Source organism: Pelobates fuscus, chromosome 3 (genome assembly GCF_036172605.1).
Source record: "Pelobates fuscus isolate aPelFus1 chromosome 3, aPelFus1.pri, whole genome shotgun sequence".
Taxonomy (NCBI): domain Eukaryota; kingdom Metazoa; phylum Chordata; class Amphibia; order Anura; family Pelobatidae; genus Pelobates; species Pelobates fuscus.
In genome coordinates, this window is record NC_086319.1 from 83,995,125 (window position 1) to 84,013,412 (window position 18,288).

The 18,288-nt window shown below is 37.6% G+C and overlaps 1 protein-coding gene across 1 annotated transcript in view; it reads right to left on the reverse strand.

Annotated features, from left to right (window-relative positions):
* Window positions 1–1,960: 1,960 nt before the first annotated feature.
* The window catches only part of CFAP43 (cilia and flagella associated protein 43), a 67,900-nt gene continuing 51,572 nt past the window's right edge, over window positions 1,961–18,288 (reverse strand). The window contains exons 26-38 of the mRNA XM_063447321.1: window positions 17,014–17,094; window positions 15,758–15,883; window positions 14,265–14,384; window positions 13,307–13,414; window positions 12,517–12,603; window positions 12,348–12,436; window positions 10,891–11,098; window positions 9,898–10,010; window positions 7,480–7,639; window positions 7,029–7,193; window positions 5,811–5,891; window positions 3,244–3,397; window positions 1,961–2,187 (exon numbers count right to left, since the gene is read on the reverse strand). Of these exons, the coding sequence (XP_063303391.1) occupies window positions 2,015–2,187; window positions 3,244–3,397; window positions 5,811–5,891; window positions 7,029–7,193; window positions 7,480–7,639; window positions 9,898–10,010; window positions 10,891–11,098; window positions 12,348–12,436; window positions 12,517–12,603; window positions 13,307–13,414; window positions 14,265–14,384; window positions 15,758–15,883; window positions 17,014–17,094 (1,665 nt within the window). The 3' untranslated portion in view covers window positions 1,961–2,014. The remainder of the gene's footprint in view (window positions 2,188–3,243; window positions 3,398–5,810; window positions 5,892–7,028; window positions 7,194–7,479; window positions 7,640–9,897; window positions 10,011–10,890; window positions 11,099–12,347; window positions 12,437–12,516; window positions 12,604–13,306; window positions 13,415–14,264; window positions 14,385–15,757; window positions 15,884–17,013; window positions 17,095–18,288) is intronic.

Genomic DNA, 18,288 nt, shown 5'->3' on the forward strand with positions numbered 1-18,288 from the left:
GATGTATTTTAGGTACATGGTGAAACTAACAGGGTTATTTAAAGTGATCATTCAAAGTGAATTTCAAATTTAAGGCCAGAGTAGCTGAACTGAAAGATTACTTGACTTTGAGAATTTTTCCTGTTCAAATATTTTGACCTTAACTTTGCATTTCACTTTGAATTCTCGCTTTAGTTAATAACCCTGAAACAGTTTGGGGGACTTACCTATATTTTCTTAATACAAAGACACTTTACAATTTGCTATGAAAGTCTTTAGTGAAATGATAGTAAAAAAAATATGGATGACATTGATATCACGAAAGCAGAAATGTGTAAATTCTGCATTAACATTCAGAGTGATACAAAGTGCAGAGATAAACGCTTGAGGTTACAGGATAGTTAGCATTTCCTAATCTTGTGTTATTTACCAAGCAAACATCTTGCCTTATCCCACTAACCATTGACAGCATTTTACTGTGGCAGGCTTGCTTAAAATGTTTTTTTGTGTCAATGTAAACCCATTTTCCCTCAAGCACATGTGGAGTAACTAATCTGCTTCAGCTCAGTGGATTTGCATTCAATTTTATTTTGTTTTTATTCCATGACAAACCTTATTATTGAGAAACTCCAATAATTACTATCCAGGGTTTAATCAACTCTGGGAGCCAGCCACTAGAGGGACTTCCGGGTCTCTGGGCAACTTTTGGTTGCATGAGGACATCCAGCGTCATTCAAAACCCCATAGGAAAGCATTAACAATGCTTTCCTACGGTGCTGTCCTCGCGGGACATGCGCATTAGGCCAACGGATAGGAGAAGCCAAGGCAGAGCGTGACCCAGCGCTGAAAGGACATCGGCGCTAAATTCCGGTATGTGAGAAAAGGGTTCTGCGCTGCGGGGGAGAAAAGGGAGGTGTGAGGTCGTGTGAGTGAGGGGACATTATAGGTAGCTATAGTCATAGTGTCAGGAATACAATTTTGAATTCCTAGCCTCTAGGTTCTCTTTAAATACCTAGCAGACTGGCAATGGCTAACCCTGATCTAATATGTGAATTAGCGTGTTCCAACCAAATACCTTGTAAATTTCAATCCCTACTTTTAAGAGAGTATACCAGAAGCTCCCAATCTTCTTTTGACAAAAGGCAAGTTTCAAAGATGGAAACATTTCCAAGCCACACATACTGTGTGCTGTATGCATACCTCTAGTCGAACTAATATACTACTTTTAATTAATTGTAAGATGGTAATCCCAGTTGTAATTCTGACACTTGTTAAAACCCCCACATATTTTAAGGACTGTACTCAACCTAGGGCCGTCCTAGGGACACTAAAAACTGGGTGCACAAACATTATTGGCGCCCCAGGTCAAAATAGTTTACAGCTTGTCAGCTTGTAACCTCTGCATTCCAGCTCTGCCACTCAGCTCTGATCATGGGGTGAAGCCTAACGAGAGGGGCAGGACATAATGTGAGGGGGTCAGTGTAAAGTGCTGCACACCCCATGCTGTGCCTCTATCTATCCCCTGCACCCACCCAGGATCAGCTCTGGTTCAACCTAGAACAGCTCTGAATTCAACGTGTGCCACAAACACATTGGGGTGCACTTACAAAGCATTCTGTTCTAAAAAGTGGGGCAAAATTATAAAATATCAGGAATCAGCAATGAAATGTGACTACTGGTTTCCATGGTGAATGCCCCACTTTTAGTACATAACCTTTTAAGAATAAAACACTTTGATAACCCCCTCACCTCCTATTGAATTCAGGGCTATAATCAGTGTTCCCCAGCACAATGATTGGTGCAATGGTGTAACAATAAAAGACACAATTGTTTTAGGATACAAATGTAAATGCAAGTATAAGTTATTTGGAACATTTTACTGGGATATATTTTAGATATCAACAAGGAATTGCGTCGTTAGTGAGAAATGAATAAATCAGTAAACCCAAAATTATACAAAGTTAAAATGAACACATACATCTTTCATTTGAGGTTTTCAATTAACCCTTCATTTACTGTATTCCTTGGTTACTATCTAGTATTCCATTTGTATTAAAGCAGGGAAGGTTTTCATCCTTAATCTATCTACTTCAGCCCGCAGTACAGCAATCTCTTGAGCTTGTGCTTTTTCCAGGTCCAACAGCTTTCTGCGTTTTATAATGTCCCTGTACCGATCTTTTGCGCTGTTGGCGGAACTTTGCTCGGAGCCTGTAATAATGAAACAAAACACAGTTATTTCGAAAATCTTGTATCACTAGTTTTCCACCACCTTTTTCAATTGTTGTTTTTTTTAGATTTACTAGCATAACCTATTGGCCTTATTCATTAAGCTGGAAATATTGGAGGATTCACAATTTTTTTTCCAATTCAGCAGTTTTGGACCAAAATGAGAAATTCCCTTGAGAATTCTCCTTTGTCTAAAAATAAACTTTAAATAGTTAAATGAAACCATTTACTACACTTTCACATTGCTATTCCATTATGGAAACCATTTACTACACTGTGAATTATTGGTAGTTCACTAGAGGGTTGCACATTTAAAGCCACCATAGGCAAGCATTGGATTGGCTGAGATTTCAATCTGATGATCTCAGCCAAACGCCACCCTAGTCAATCAGCATCCCTATGTGGAGCATTCAGCGTTTCTCCATACAGAGCATGGAGCACTGACCCACGAAGCACCTCTAGTAGCCATCTGAGGAATTGGCCACTAGAGGTGTTTCTAGGCACTAATGTAAACACTGCTTTTTCTCTGACACTAGATACTGTTTATAGCAATGTCTCTGAAAAAGCAGTGTTTATAGCAAAACGCCTGCAGGGACTAACTATACACACCAGAACAACTCTTAATTTAGAATTCCTTATCTCCTGCTCTGTGAAAAGTTAAGGGGTTAAAGTTTTGTTTGGGTGGTGATTGGTGTATCTGCAGTCAGGAAGGAAAAGGGGAGCCATTCTAACAGATTATTGACAAGTGCCATTATAAACTTTGCTACAGTAGAGCGGAGGTCTTTTTTAATGCTGTTTAATTACAGTGTCTATAATAATTCTCTTAAATTCGGTATTTGTAATAATTTTCTATCAGTGCTATTTTTTTCTTCTTGAATTTCACATCAAAGCTAAAACATAGCTTACAAAACATGCAAATTGATATACTGTATATTACAACCATTAACCAAACACAAGTGACTCAGATGATCTGGTGAGGTGCATTTTCCAATATTAGCACTGTACTAATGTATTTATGTTTATATTTTACGCACTCACCAACGACATCATAAATATGTTTTCTTTCGGAGAATGACAGCAGTGTGTCTTTCAGATCCTTTTCCAACTGGCTGTTAGCTTGATTCTTTTTATTAATGTTCTTTTCCAAATCCCTAATGATTCTTTTGTAGCCATTCACATTTTTCTCATGTTGCTAAATAATAATAAAAAAATAATAATTAAAAGCATTATTTTTGTTCTATAGCATGACATGACAGCCACATGTAGCTGGATAGTGTATGTTATGGTAAATTTGGCTTGGCCATTATCCTTTGCTGCCTGGAATTGTTTAACGTTTGTTTTTTAATAATACAACTCATTTCTACCAGACATATTCCAGTGGTTTCAAAACCATAAAAACATCCCTCAAAAATCCTAAACATGAACCAATTACCAGTTAACTAAACTAGAATGTCCCCATTCTTCTTGTTACCATGAAAAGTAGTCCAACTGCATATTGGTGTATTATAAAGAGAATATCATCAACGTGTTTTCCTATTTACGGTATTTATATTTCTGGAAATCCAGATACTGTTTTATAGTTCATGATTGTTAAATTATTAAAAATATTGGTATTGTTATACACAATTGCCCCAAATACTGTAATGATACAAGTTCCATTTAATAGGACAGGTAAAAGTCAAATTTGTTGTGTCATGGATGCATGTATCAAAACAAAATGTATTACTGGCTTAATTGTAAGTCATACATTATTTTCAGAAACGGTATAATCTTACATCAATGATGCAGCCTATAATATAATAGATCTATCATTGACAAAAGGTATGTCACTTTCAGGTAGTTATACATCTTGCTTATGTTAATTTGCTAATAAAAATGCAAGAGATGGCCAGAATGAGACCTAGAGACTTTAAAGGGATTGAATATGCGGGTCTCCAAAGAATCTATCAAATGTACAAAGGTGACAACATTATCCCCTACGATGAACTTAACCCCTTAAGAACACATGACGTGTGATATGTCATGATTCCCTTTTATTCCAGAAGTTTGGTCCTTAAGGGGTTAAAAATAGAACAACACTAACATCAGACTACTTCCGGTACCTACAGGTCAGGGACTTTGCCCAACAATCACACATCAAAAAGGCAGCCCGTACACACCTAACATTCTTTGAAAATAATTGTGATGCAGAAATTTACCAAAAGGACCTCATCACCAGGATTTACCCACACTTATGCACCAGCACAGAGGACTGGGGGGACTGCGTTATACAGATCAGTGGGAAACAGAGCTGGGGGAGACACTAGAGGGCACTGACTGGCAGGACATCTGGGAGGCCAGTGGGCAGACCTCAATATGTGTTACAATTCAAGAACAATCGTATAAAACTATCGTATAAAACTATAACGAACACCTTCCACAAACCAATGACGCCGGACCCATGGGTACTCTTGATATCTAGACCGCTCGACGGATGGACTAGACCAGAACAAAAATTGATTTACAAAATTGCCCTGGCAGCCAGAAGGTCAATAGCTCAAACCTGGGTAGGGTCAGAGGTCCCATCCGTTGACATGGTATTACTAAAACTTTAGGATACATACTTAATGGACAAACTGACCGCCCAAGTAAAAGGAACGCTAAAAACCTTTACTAAGGTGTGGGAGCAATGGGAGTCTTTCCTCAACGAATCGACCAAGCCTAACAACTAATGTAGGCCTAATGGCCCCTGATTGGGGGGTGCTTGGGTGTCACCCTGCACCTCTTTCTCTCTCGGCGAACCTTATTTCTGCTGTCCCCTCTTCTTCTTCATCTTTTCTTGCTCTCTCTCTTAGTCTCCGTAAGGGAATATCCCCAGACCGGAAAAAATACTTGAGAAGTAGATAACATAGAGACAACACATGATTCCTGATAGAGAGTGGACAACCATCTGGTACCTAAGATATCCACTATGCATTCAGCAGACAGGTCTGATGATATACACTCGCACCAACTGTATAAATGTTCGGATGCAAGATGACTAAACTTACATGTATTTAAATCAATGCAGTATATATGTCTTCTCATCCTGTACTTTGTACCACAATACTGTAATCCTTTAGCCCTCTGTTATTGATACAGATTGTTCTGTCACTACTGTCGTTAAACATTTGTGCTATTATTTGCTGTCATTGTGCACTGCACTGTCTACTGCTCAAGTCTAAATAAAGAATGTAAAAAAAAAAAAAAATGCAAGAGATGGCTTGTAAATGACATGTGGTATGTGGGCAAAGATGTTCCTGAATGAGTGGTAAAGGATCTGCAAATGTAAAAGGGCATGTAAGGGGATGTAAATATTGTAGCACATTAATTTTTGATAATGTGTGATCACCCAGGTACATGCGCATTGACCCAACATTTACTGAACCAGTGTCGGTGGAAATAGAATGAGTAAGTACTTAAGCAGGCTTTCTGTGTGTAATAACTTTCCTAACTCTAAATCCCTGGATAGTGATACAAATCATGATTTTAGCACTAACTCCAGGGATTTATAACATATTTTTTGCTTGACTGTTCCTTTAAAATAGGTCACAATAGAAGTTAAGCACGGTTCTGCTTATACTTACTTTTTCTTGTAAGTTGAGGGTTTCTTCTAGATCTGAAATCTGTTCAGATACACGTTTTGAATAATTTGGCTCATTAAGAAACTAAATTAAGAAACAGAAAAAAAGTTATTGATTTATGCAAATATTTGAAAAAAAGTTATAGATTCTGTGATATCATCATGCATGCTCTTTAAAAAGCTTTCCAGATTTTGTGGTGACATCATATATCCGGAGGCCAATACCACGGCCTATCTAGGCCAGTTATTACAGTCTTGTTTTCTTTAACCCCTTAAGGACACATGACATGTCTGACATGTCATGATTCCCTTTTATTCCAGAAGTTTGGTCCTTAAGGGGTTAAGGAATCTTATAATAACTGTTCCTATTCTGAACAACCACTTTCCTATATGCAATTACCATATTTACATCCACATCTCATGTCATAAAATCCCTTAATTTTTTTTCATTACAAAACCACCCATATCTACTCAGTGCACCATGCTTAAAGGGACACTCTGGTCACCAATACAACTTTAATGCATTTCATAGGTTTTGGCCTCATTAATATGCTGTATTTTTTTTGCGTTGACGAATCTATTTAGGTTTTGCTAAAAAAAAAAACAATAATAATGTTTTTTCCAAACCATAAGCCTGCCTCTTTAGCTACACCCCTTCATTTTAGCAAACACTTCTTTAATAAGTGTATGCAGCCAGCTCAGCCACTGACAGCACTGGATACTCTGAACTACAAAGCAACCTGCATTAGAAGAAGAGGACACCCAGGGAGGCATATCATAAGAGTATCACTAACTGTTTATAGCTTCTCTGACTGCTTGCTGCTAGTTTGTGAATTGAAAACAACACATTCAGTTCTGTTGGGGCTGACAATGTGTGCATTCTCTTGATAAGGAAGTATTTTTGGAATGAGGGGTGTATACTGCAGCATTCTGCTATTTTTTTTATTTTGTGCAAAAATGATAAAGATCTGAGCATGCAAAAAGAACAAAAAACTATATTAATGATGCAAAAAGTTATCAACTGTATTCAAGTTGTGTTAGTGTCCTGAGTGTCCTTTAAGGTGATATTAGCTGTACCTACAAGAAGCTAAACCATCTGGGGTTAATGGCTGTCTTGAGTGAAGTGAATTTATGGGCCTGGGAATAACAATCGTTATTGTTGAAATCAGGAGGATATGTGCATCAGATGTTTTAAATGAATAATAGCAAATGTAAGTCTTACAAATTGGAGTTCTTTTGTAACGCGGAGCATTGTAATATCCCTGGATTTCTGTTTCAGATCTTCCATCTCCATTTGTATTTTTTTATTTTCCCATTCAAGCTGAAAAATTCCTTTTCGGAAATCTTTGCATTCTACCATGCTTGCAATTTTCAGTTCTCCAACATTCTAAGGAAATGAAAAGGGAAACAATATGGAAAAGTAATGCACAACGTTCCATGATTCAGCTATGATACTACTTGGTGTAAGTATGCCAAAAATGGTTCATTGCGATGTCATAATAGTAAAATAGTGCAAAAGAGAATAAAGCAGCTTCTGCCATGAGTCATGTTTGGGTACATTATTAACTTGAATGAATGCATGAGATAACTTGAGATAACTATTAGCCTGCTGCATGCCATCATGTAATAAATTCCTGCCTGTTTGGTTCGTATTGGAAAGGTCTCTAATTTACCTGTATTCTGCCATTTAACTCTTCAATCGCACTCCTGTGAAGGAGCAAGGCATCCTGATAATTCGGAATCAAGTCTGGGATTTCAATTTCCACCTGTCCCTGTTTGAGAAGGAACTGGACAACCAGACTTAGCTGAAATTTCATTTTCTCATTTCGTAGCCTGAAAGAAGAAGATTAGCAACAGTTTAATTATTAAATCCTGTTATACCAGTACCATTGCAGGTTGGTTTAGAACAGGGCTGCCAAATAGGTAGATCCCCAGATGTTGTTGAACTACAATTCCCATGATGCTTTGTCATTCTAAATGCATGCAAAGCATCATGGGAGTTGTTGTTTTACAACATCTGGGGATCTGTCAGGCAGCCCTGGTTTGGCCCTGGTTTAGATAGAATTTATTCATTCATGGGGGATAATGTCCATATTAGCTTCAAGGCAGGAACCTCCTATCCACTAGTTCTATTTAAACTTAACCTCTCCTAACAGAGTCCTAATAAATGTACCCTTAACCTAACCCTTGCCCACTCCTATGGTTTCTTTACCCATGTTGTTTTAATTGGCATCATGCTAAGCAGTGATTTATTGACACTTCATATGAACGTGGCATCATTAAACTGTTCTATTTAATGGGAACAATAAGAACACACAGTTTCTAATGCAACATTTTACATGCAAATGTGTTCAGGCAGCATCTGACTGAGTGAGAATAAAAAGAACTGCAGTTTATAAGCAAGTCTGGAAAATTTCTGGGAAGTATTGAAATTAGTTAGTGTGGCAGAAATGCCTCTGCCATGTGTTCCTGGAGGGGCCTGCTGTCTAGCCTCCTACCCAAAGACTATGGGCCCTGCAACAAGCCTGTTAAAATACATTTTCCTATGCTGTTCGGAAAACCGAACAGGTGCACGAACAATGGACCAGCTGGGAGCTTTTTAAGCCATATCACCACCTCCTAACGATTCTAACCGCAGTGTTCTAATTGTTCGTCTGGGTGGCCACAATTCGTATGAATGACTATGAGGTGGCGGCCATCTTGTTCGCATGAACGCAGGCAGTGGTGTTTGGTTGTCGAGTTCATGGAACTCAAAACGGACACGGAAACCTTCGAACACTGCTGGACTTCCATCATTGCCTGTGTTCAGATTTTACCTAGAAGGGTGGAATCGTTCGTCTGGCTGAGGGGAACAAGCTCCATGGTAGGACTATTGACTATGTTCGGTAGTTTGTTAATTTTTAAACTACCGAACCTGACCGACCGTTAGCACTGAATTCATGCAACTGTTTTGGGCATAGGACCATGTGCACGGTCGGTCAAATTATTACTTTCATAGAAATCCCGAACCCCTGAACCGACCTGGGTGATTTTTTAATATGTTGGTCACCCAGATTGGGGCTATCTGGGGATGTAACTTTTGTGAGGTTTTCATGTGTTTTGGGGGTACTTTTGGGGTGTCTGAAAAATGTGTGTTTTTCTGTACCTGGAGATAATTGAGTTAGTACAGTTCCTGACTCAATTATCTCTAAGGCACAGAGGAGGGGTTTGTAACTTGTATAAGTTCTGTGACTGTGCTTCCATTAAACAGACTACTTCCCAGCATTAAGCCTTGGCTCATGTGTGCGGGGAATTGCTATACTGTGCTTTGGATTATTATACTCTCTTGGAGGAGAGGTCTTCCCACTGGGACCAGGATCAACATGTTTGGTCCAGGGTGGGAAGGGATTGCGAGACCCCAGCCAAGCTGCGGCTAAGCGGGCTACAGTGGTTATGGTGTGGTACTTATGGTACTCGGAGAGTACTAGGAAGTGTGATTGGCGGAGGTACCCAGTCGGCGTGCCAGGCGGTCCTCCACAGTTAGTATTTTGAAAGAAGACATTTAAGTGGTTTATTCACTAAACAGAAAATTTAGGTTAGTTGACAATTACTATCAAAGTCTTCAGCAGCTTATGCATGTCTTGGTGTAGCATTCTTGAACTATGATTTTCCTGTCTCCAGGCTGACACATCCAACTATGGTTTGGATACAGTTGTGTGTATTCCCTGTGCCTAAAGACTGGAGGGTTCTAATAACCAGGGCACCATCCATTTTATCATTAGACCTAGGCAAAAAAAGTATCTTGGGCCTGCCCTGTCTGCTTGCCTACCAGCTCCATCTTGCCTTATTTTCATCCTATTGCTTAACCAACGTCTAAGCCATTTAGTCTACGTCCAAATAAGCCAGGAGAAGCCCTGGGAAAGAATGGGTACTGCAGTAAATATATACTTAACAGATCTCCTAGTGCACCTTTGATCAGTTTCGCAGATTTATAAAATTACCAACTGACTTTTGGGGTGTTATCTACTTCAGACTTATATTATGGTCTTAAAATTGGGTTATTATGGAAAGGGTCAACACTGTTTTTTCAAACCCATTTTTTATATAATTACAAGCTTATTTCCTGCATGATATTTTCAATATCCCGCTGCATCTTTTCATCTTCTTCAATCCTCCTCTGTAGGAAAGCTTGCATTTCAGCTAAAACCGCAGCTTTGCGCTTCACCTAAAAAAAGATCATGCAATAAAACTTGAGTCGCATACTGGGTGTAGTTTTCTCAGATGCATTTAGAAGTGATATTTGGAAGTCTACAAATAAATTCCAGGCATTGGTCTAACAAACCTCGAGCCCAGCATTCCATTCTACACTGAACAAAAGGGTAGATGGTTCTCTACTGAAGAAGGGAACATAGTGGGGGTACACTATTAGTACGCTTCTATTTACCTTTTTTTTTTTTTAAAAAAAAGAGCATTTATTCATCTTATACAGATCTACTGAACACTATCCTGTACTGCACCTAGAGTAGAAGGGGTTGAGATAATGCACAGTTCTCTACAGATACATACAGAGACAAAGGTTTTCATGAAAAATTATCTAGTTTGTTGGTATGATGAGAAATATACAGGAAGGTGAGTTTGTTTACGTTAGCTATTATTCTGCTTCACGTGGGGTTTGGTAGGGAAGGGTTTTTAAAAGGTTAGAAATTCTTGAAATTCTGGCATCTTTTAAAAAAAGCAGCTGGAATGACGACGAGTGCAAAAAAAGGTGTTCGTTAATAAATATTCGAGGATGTTCAAAACATTCACAGAAAATTCGGTTAGAATTTGTGAGTAACCCACTGAAGAGCAATAACTTGTCAGGGATTTACCTAAAACGGGTATTGATAATATTATTTCTAAATATACATGTGCAAATTCTGGTCCAAATTAAATGCCTTCTAAAATCACACCCAGACGATCTATTAGTCCGGACGTACATTTAAAATGAATTTGATTTGGTCGAACTCTCTGAAATTAACTTTTGAGCAAGTCTACTTCTAAAGTCTACTTCTAAAACTGCTTATTAAATATATTGATTTATAAGGGCTTTGAAATGTGATACGTACTTGCTGCTCAATCTCCATTTTGGATCGCCTTGTCTTGCAGAAACGTTCCCACACTGGCAGTTCTAGTCCTTCTGGTATATTTTCTGGGGCATCAAACTCATCCATTGCCTGCATTAGCTGAGCTAAGGACTCACTGTATGCCATGGCCGATCCTGGACGATCACTAAAAGGTGCTGCACTGTCTGTCTGTGTCCTCAGGCGTTGAACTCTAAAATGGAGGCAGAAGGTGTAAACCATGCATCTACTCTCACATATCAGAAATATATACATAATGAACTCTTTGCACTTTCTTATTAAAATTATTTGTTTTATCTTGCCATGTAAAGTAATCATGTTGACATTCCACTTTCAATAGTAAGTAATTATCTGGCATGAGATGGATAATCTAAGACATTTGCAAATACATATTTACACACATATTTCAATCAAAATGATAAAAGATGTAAATATTTGTACAGTACTATAACGTACAGGGATATGCATCACTTTGAGACAACTGTCTCATTCAAGAGCTTTAGCTTTCATATTTACCTGCTTCTTTTTTATGCTTTCCACACCCACTCCTGGGGGACACTGATTTAACCAATCAGTGCCCTATCCCTAGGAATGCTGAAAAAGTGCACTGGGCATGTCTGACAGATTATTACATGTGCAGTTGGAAGATCTCTTTACTTTGCAACACCTGACAGGGGGAGAAGAGATGGAGTCTAATCAGTGGGACCATGCAGAGCAGGCTCCTGTGTTGTGTCTCCATCTTCTGGTGCTGCACAATGATGTGCAATTTCTGTTATTTGAGGACTGATCTGAAATTGAGATGAGGGGAAGGAAGAAACTCCCCCAGCTCCCCTTGCGTGCCTAACAATACAATCTGACATTTATTACATACTTTTCAAAGTTTTGTTCTTGCTTTATTTTGGTGTGAATATTTTTTTATAAATGTTTGTTTGCTGGTTTAGACAAAATAATTTCTCTCTTTTTTTTTTATTTTCATGGCAATTTTTTCCTGAAATAATAGCAAATGAGAAACACTATTAAAGCCCCTGTCAGCTTCAAGTCACACAGTTGGTTCTCATGCATGCATTTTCATGATTGTTGAGCAAACTGTATACTGTGCATGATGCAAAATGCAGTACAGATGTGAATGATCTGTATAGGATTACTTGCCATTACTAATGTTGCTGTACTTTCCCATACAATTTTCATGCACAGCAGTAATTCATATTACGCTACCACTAAAATCAGTGGGAGGAAAATGACTGGCTGATAGGTCTAAGACATTCCTGGTCGCTGTAGACAACACCGTGAAAACAACAAATACTGGGTACGTTTGGAAAATGAAGCAGGTTAAAATAATGCATTTCTTGTACTGCATATTTCCATAATGCACTTAAAAAAGAATATCCTCTAGCATGTCCCTTTAATCAATGTGTTTATTAACATTTCTCATACATAAATACCTTGGTCTGCGTTTAAAAAGTTTATAAAGATGTTCAACTAGTTGTGCAGAAATGTCTTGAAAATCCTTCCTAAATCCTCGATCCAGAAACTGAAACCAAAACACCACAATGAACATGATGCAAGCGTGTGAGCCGAGGTACACTTAACAAACCTATGTTGTGCTTTTACCTTATCTTCCACTACAAGATTGTCATAGCTTTCCCTGAAGAAATCCACTTCAGTTTTAAATGTCTTCACTGCTTCGGATGTTTGAATCTGCAACCAACACAAAGCTCTTGATTCATTTTATATCTCAAAGACTCAATAGGCAACATGATATGAATCTGATTTAATTAAATGGAGTATGATTTGGCCATTTCGAAAAGACTGCAGAGATGGTTGAATCAACCTGTGCCTAGTGCTCACAGCCTTTCGGTGCAGAGTTGTGAAGTGAAACTGGATGAGCAATTCTGGGACAGTTCTAAAAGAGAAGCATTCAACAGTTATATTCAATTGGTATCCATGGTAACTGCTTCACATTGAGAACTTTGGCCCATGGAATCCATAGATAACTCTAAACTCCATAGATAAGGCAAAATAAAGTAATTGTACCGTAAGAACAATCAGGATATGGAATTCTCTGCCTTCTCTGGTTTTATCAGAGTCCATACAGATGTTAAAAAAGGCAACTAGATGCATACTTGCAAAAACAGAATATTCAATTCTATCATTTTTCAATTGTAGGGTAATAGCTTCTTAATCCAAAGATAAATCTGACTGCCATTCTATGGTCAAGAGGGAATTTGTTTTCCTAGTTTGTTGCAAATTTGGAGGTGCTTCAACCTGTTTTTTTGCCTTCTTTTGGATCAACAGCAAAAAACAAATGCGAGGAAGGTTGAACTTGATGGACACATGTCTATTTTCAGCCTATGTAACGATGTAACTCTACAAAGAATATCACGAACGAATCTGCTCGCACCTTCTGTTTGCGCTTTCTTTGCAGAATGTTATTCAGCTGAGTTATCCTTGTGGTTATTTCCTCTTCATTCAGAAGCAAGAATATTAGATTTCTGATTTTCAGCTCCTCCTAGCAAAACACCGGTTAGAAAAGCTGATTAAATATTTTTAAGTGGTCACAATGAACAAGGTAACAAAGAAGGAGCAAAGATGCCCTATAAAAATAAAGGGTCAACTTGCATTGTTCTGCTCTAAAACATAAATGAAACATTGTATACTAAATGACCCATCACAGATTATTAATCTTGGAAAGGGGTAGGAAAGTTATACGTGTACATTGTGGGTATCATAGAATAGTTGAATTTAGGAACTGTGGGGTGCACCACTAAGTATATCTAATGACTGATCAAATGCAGAATGGACAAAAGACAGGGTTTGTCATAGGCTAGGATACCTCTGCTGACTTATTCGTTTTTACCCAACATGACTGTCACAGTTAAGGATTGAAAAAAAAACAGCTTTTGGAGAATAAGTAGATGTGAGAAGATGATGTGGAAATCAGAGAAAAAAATGTTTATTGTTACAGAAAAATGGAAAAAAAATGTAAGATGGAAGCTGAAAGATAGAGAAACGAGATGTTCTTGAAGATTGGTAGGAGAAATCCTGATGCCAAGACTTAAACTTTGCAAAATCTGTGCGGATATACATGTGCACCTGACAAACAACTGCCCCATTGGAGGATCTCAAATAAAAAGGGAATTTACTGTGACTGCAAAATATTGGAGTTCTGCTAGAGCACTGCTTTAAACTTCAGTAAAGCAGCATCTCCTGAAACCTTGACATTCGAAAATTCTGTTTGCCCAATAAAACAGCTTTACAGCATTCCAAGACACTCTATTATTTTACATCCAATATAGTTATATACAGAATATAGTATATATGGGCACATGTGTCCTACAGATGGTAAGTTTGCTACTTACCTGGTAGAGGACCATTTCTGTTTTCACCTTCTTTTGGAACAGCTTACTCAGCGTGTCATCAAATCCTTGTGTGCTTTCCATTATGGACAACTGAATCTTTTTCATTTCTGCCTCTAATAACTTTAGAATAGTAAATTAAAAAGAATGTTTAGTGGATGTTGCTTTGTCACAGGGAGAGAAGAAACACTCAATTTAAGCACTAAGCAGTGATTTGTAGCGAACTGAAAATCAAATCACAAAATGTTGGAAAAAATGACCACGCTGAGACTATAGCAGTGTTGGAAAATGTTCATAAATCAGATCAAATCTTTCTGTCAATCTATATTTTAGATTTTTTTATCACTCCATTTATTCATTTGGTATGTACTAATTAACACTATATGGTCAGGAACGTAAACATGTATTTCTGACCCTGCAGTATTAAAAACGATCTAGCCACCCTGACCTCCCTGAATATAGTAAAATCTTATTTTTATTATGGTCTGCGGCTGCTGGCTCTACCCCTGATCTGCCTCCTGGGCTGACTAATCAGAAATGGTTATCTCAGCCAATCACAATGCTTTCCCATAGGAGAGAATTGGATAGACTGATCTTGTCAAGGAGGCAGATCAGGGGCAGAGCCAGCAGAAGCCAAACACTGCCCTGGCCAATCAGCATTTCCTAACTGAATCACTGCATTTTTATGAGGAAATGCATGTGTCTCCATGCAGAGGGTGGAATCACTGAATGTCAGTGCTGAATGTCAGTGGAAGCACCTGAGGAGTGGCCAGTGGAGGTATTCCTAGGCTGTAATGTAAACACTGCATTTTCTCTGAAAACAGTGTTTACACCTATTCACCTCTTGAAGTGCCTTACACACTTCTTTTTTTTTATCTATTGTTTACTGCAATAAGCCTGAACTGACTGTTTATACTCACCAGAACAAATACAATAGCCTGTAGTTGTTCTGGTGACTAGAATGTCCCTTTAAATCACTCAGAAGGGATATAAAACAAAAAGCAAATATTTGTTATTAAAGGAAAATCTTATTTTATCATGAAAAATAAGTTAATGACAAGGTGTTCTGTAAAGATGTAATAGAATTCACTCTGCCACTCTGAAATTAGAAGATAAGCTGTGTTGTTGTTGTTGTTGTTTTTTTTTTTGTTGTTGTTTTTTAGCGAAATGAAATATAAATGGTTCATTCACTAAATAGGAAAATATTTGACTATTTTTTCCAACTCATCTTGGATATGTTGGCTTAAAATAAACAACATTTTGGCTTAAAATAAGCAATGAATTCTCTAGTGTTCCCAGGTTAACAGTGTAGGTTTGTCCACAGGAGCACTTGGGACATATTCAACGATTTAAATTTTTAGGTCCAAGATTGAAAAAAAAAAAATTTAAAACTTTTCTTTGTCAATTCTCCATATTTTCCAGGTCAGTAAAAAAAAAAAAACCCTTTGTCAAATATTTTCCTTTTTTAAATTCTCACACCATATGCTGACACTCACCTTCCTATACTTCTCTTTTTCCTCATTAAGCTCTTTACATTTTTTATCATATTCCTTGAACTGTTTTTTTTCATCTTCATTCCAATCTTCTTCGGACTTGGATAGAAATGCTGGCTGCGGGATATCCTGAAAATAGTTACATGCAAATAATCAGATACCTTCTGAAGGTTAATTCATTCATAAAAGGCTTCTAGATCATGGGGGCAAATACAAAAAGAAGAATGGACAGATATGGGAATAAAATAAGGTTATGTATAAAGATTAAGAAACCAAGAAAAATTGGAACTTTCAATTAGAATACTGGGAAAATAGGTCTGTAGCTAAGCAAATGGTAATCCAGTTGGTATGCCATACAACCTCTCACCTCCCCCCCCCAAAAAAAAAAACAGTGGTGGAAAAATAAGAGTGACGGTAGACATAAAATGTTCTCTTTGTTTGCCATGTATTTTTATTGAATATTATTTTATTCTACTATTTGCACTCTCTTGCCACAGTCTGCATAGTGTTTCTTTTCTTTCCAAATACCTTTTTTTTGTTGGATGGTACACCAACTGGATTTCTCATTGTTTAGCTGCAGTGGAGAAGGGGCTTCCCCTTTTACCCCGTGGATGACCAGTTTCAATGCGTCCATTACAGCATACTTGAGTTTCTTTGAATCTCATCACCAGTACTCGTAGGGGTGTACGAATAAACTACTGATCTGCCGTTATACATAGCAACTTAAATTTTCTGCTATAGCCCAAGTAATTACTTCAATACTGTATCTGGATCATGTTGGGAATAGCTCTGAGTTGCTAAGTCGTTTTTGCTGGAGTAGCATCAAGCCAGCAAGGGATCACCTTATTGATTTCTATAAAACGTAAAGCATTTTCTACTGGTTTCAAATTGAGCCCAAGGATTGTCTGTCAGTACAGGCTCACTGGCATTACTTTGATTATATTCATAGTGTTCGAACAGATCTACTTTTCTGTGCTTGCCTGATAATTCTCCTAAGAAATCAATAGGAAATAATTGTTGTCCAGCTGTATTCCATTTACATTAATGGAAGATATTGTGGCTGTGTTTCACACAAGCTCGGTGCTCCCATTGATCTCTACAAAAGAAGAACTTCCCCTTAGCTTTAGAGGAGCTCATTGATTGCAATGTAAAAATCTATATATTAACAATAAAATGTGACTATAAAGAAAAAAATTTGATACGATCTAAAAATCCTGATTATTATTCAAATTAGATTTTGCATGTGTAAATGATCTCACCATTCTTAAAATGTCTTCCTTTTTCACTTCCAGCACACCTCCCATCATATCATTAAGAGCACGCTGCTTGGCATTATCGCCCTATAGGGATGTTAAAACAATGTCTGTTATCACATAGAACAGAACAAATCCATGAATCTATTCCAACAGTATTTTCATGCTTAAATTATGTCCGTAAACAATGCACAACCTGTGAAGTATTATAGCCAAATGTACAGATTAAATCCTACTTTTAGTGATTATCTTTACTTTTTGTGATGTAAAAGACTGTCCACTGGCTCATTACTTGCCTTTTAAGAAACATTTTTTCCCCAAATTTGGGATTACTTACAAAGCAGTGTTGCTTACAATAAAGTCTGCATTGTCACATGTTTAAATATTATTTGAATTATTACATTAATTGTATTTCTAAACACAGATTTATGTAGGCACTTAGTGAATTTAACGTGTGCAGCTGGCAAACACATGGGTACTTGCAGCCAGTAACACATATAGGTACTACAGGTAAATGCACACTTACTTGTGCAATAGGTAAAGAAAGACATATGGTTGCCACAAGTAAGACACACATAGTTTTCAGTGTAAATACAAATATTTGTAAAGATAACAGAAACATTTATTTGAGCAATGAGTAAATACCCTCTTGTGCAATGGGTAAAGACATTTTTGCAAAGTAAATACACAATAATGTTTTTTTTTCGAAGGTTATCGATATGTTTTAGAGACAAGCTGCTACTAACTAAAATGGCTGCCGCCGATGTTAGCAAATAATGCCTGTTCCCATATTGCAAATTTCTACCATTACCAACTGGTCATTCTCAGCTGGCATGGGTTTTAACATCTCCCATCGCTGCTTACTAACTTATTTCCATGCTAGTGACTAACAGCATTTCAGTAAAGTGAGAATTGTCGGAATTCAAAGTGAATTTAAAATTTGAAGCCAAAATAGCTGAAATGGATGCATAGCTGACTGGGAGAATTTTTTTCAGTTCTGCTATTTTGACTTTCATTTTGAAATTAACTTTGAATTCTTGACAATTCTCATTATAATAAATAACCCTGTTTACTTTTCCAGCTGATAAGTTCAGCACTGATAGGGTTAATTCAAACTTTTACTGTGTGCTGGCGTAGTTGCAATTAGTGGCAATTAATTGGAAAGTGCAACATACTCCCAATTCAACCAAATATTTTTTACAACCAAATATTAATCGCTCTGAACTACTCTCCCTGATACCCAAGTTACCTGCCTTAGCTACAAAGCGAGAAGGGGGCTGG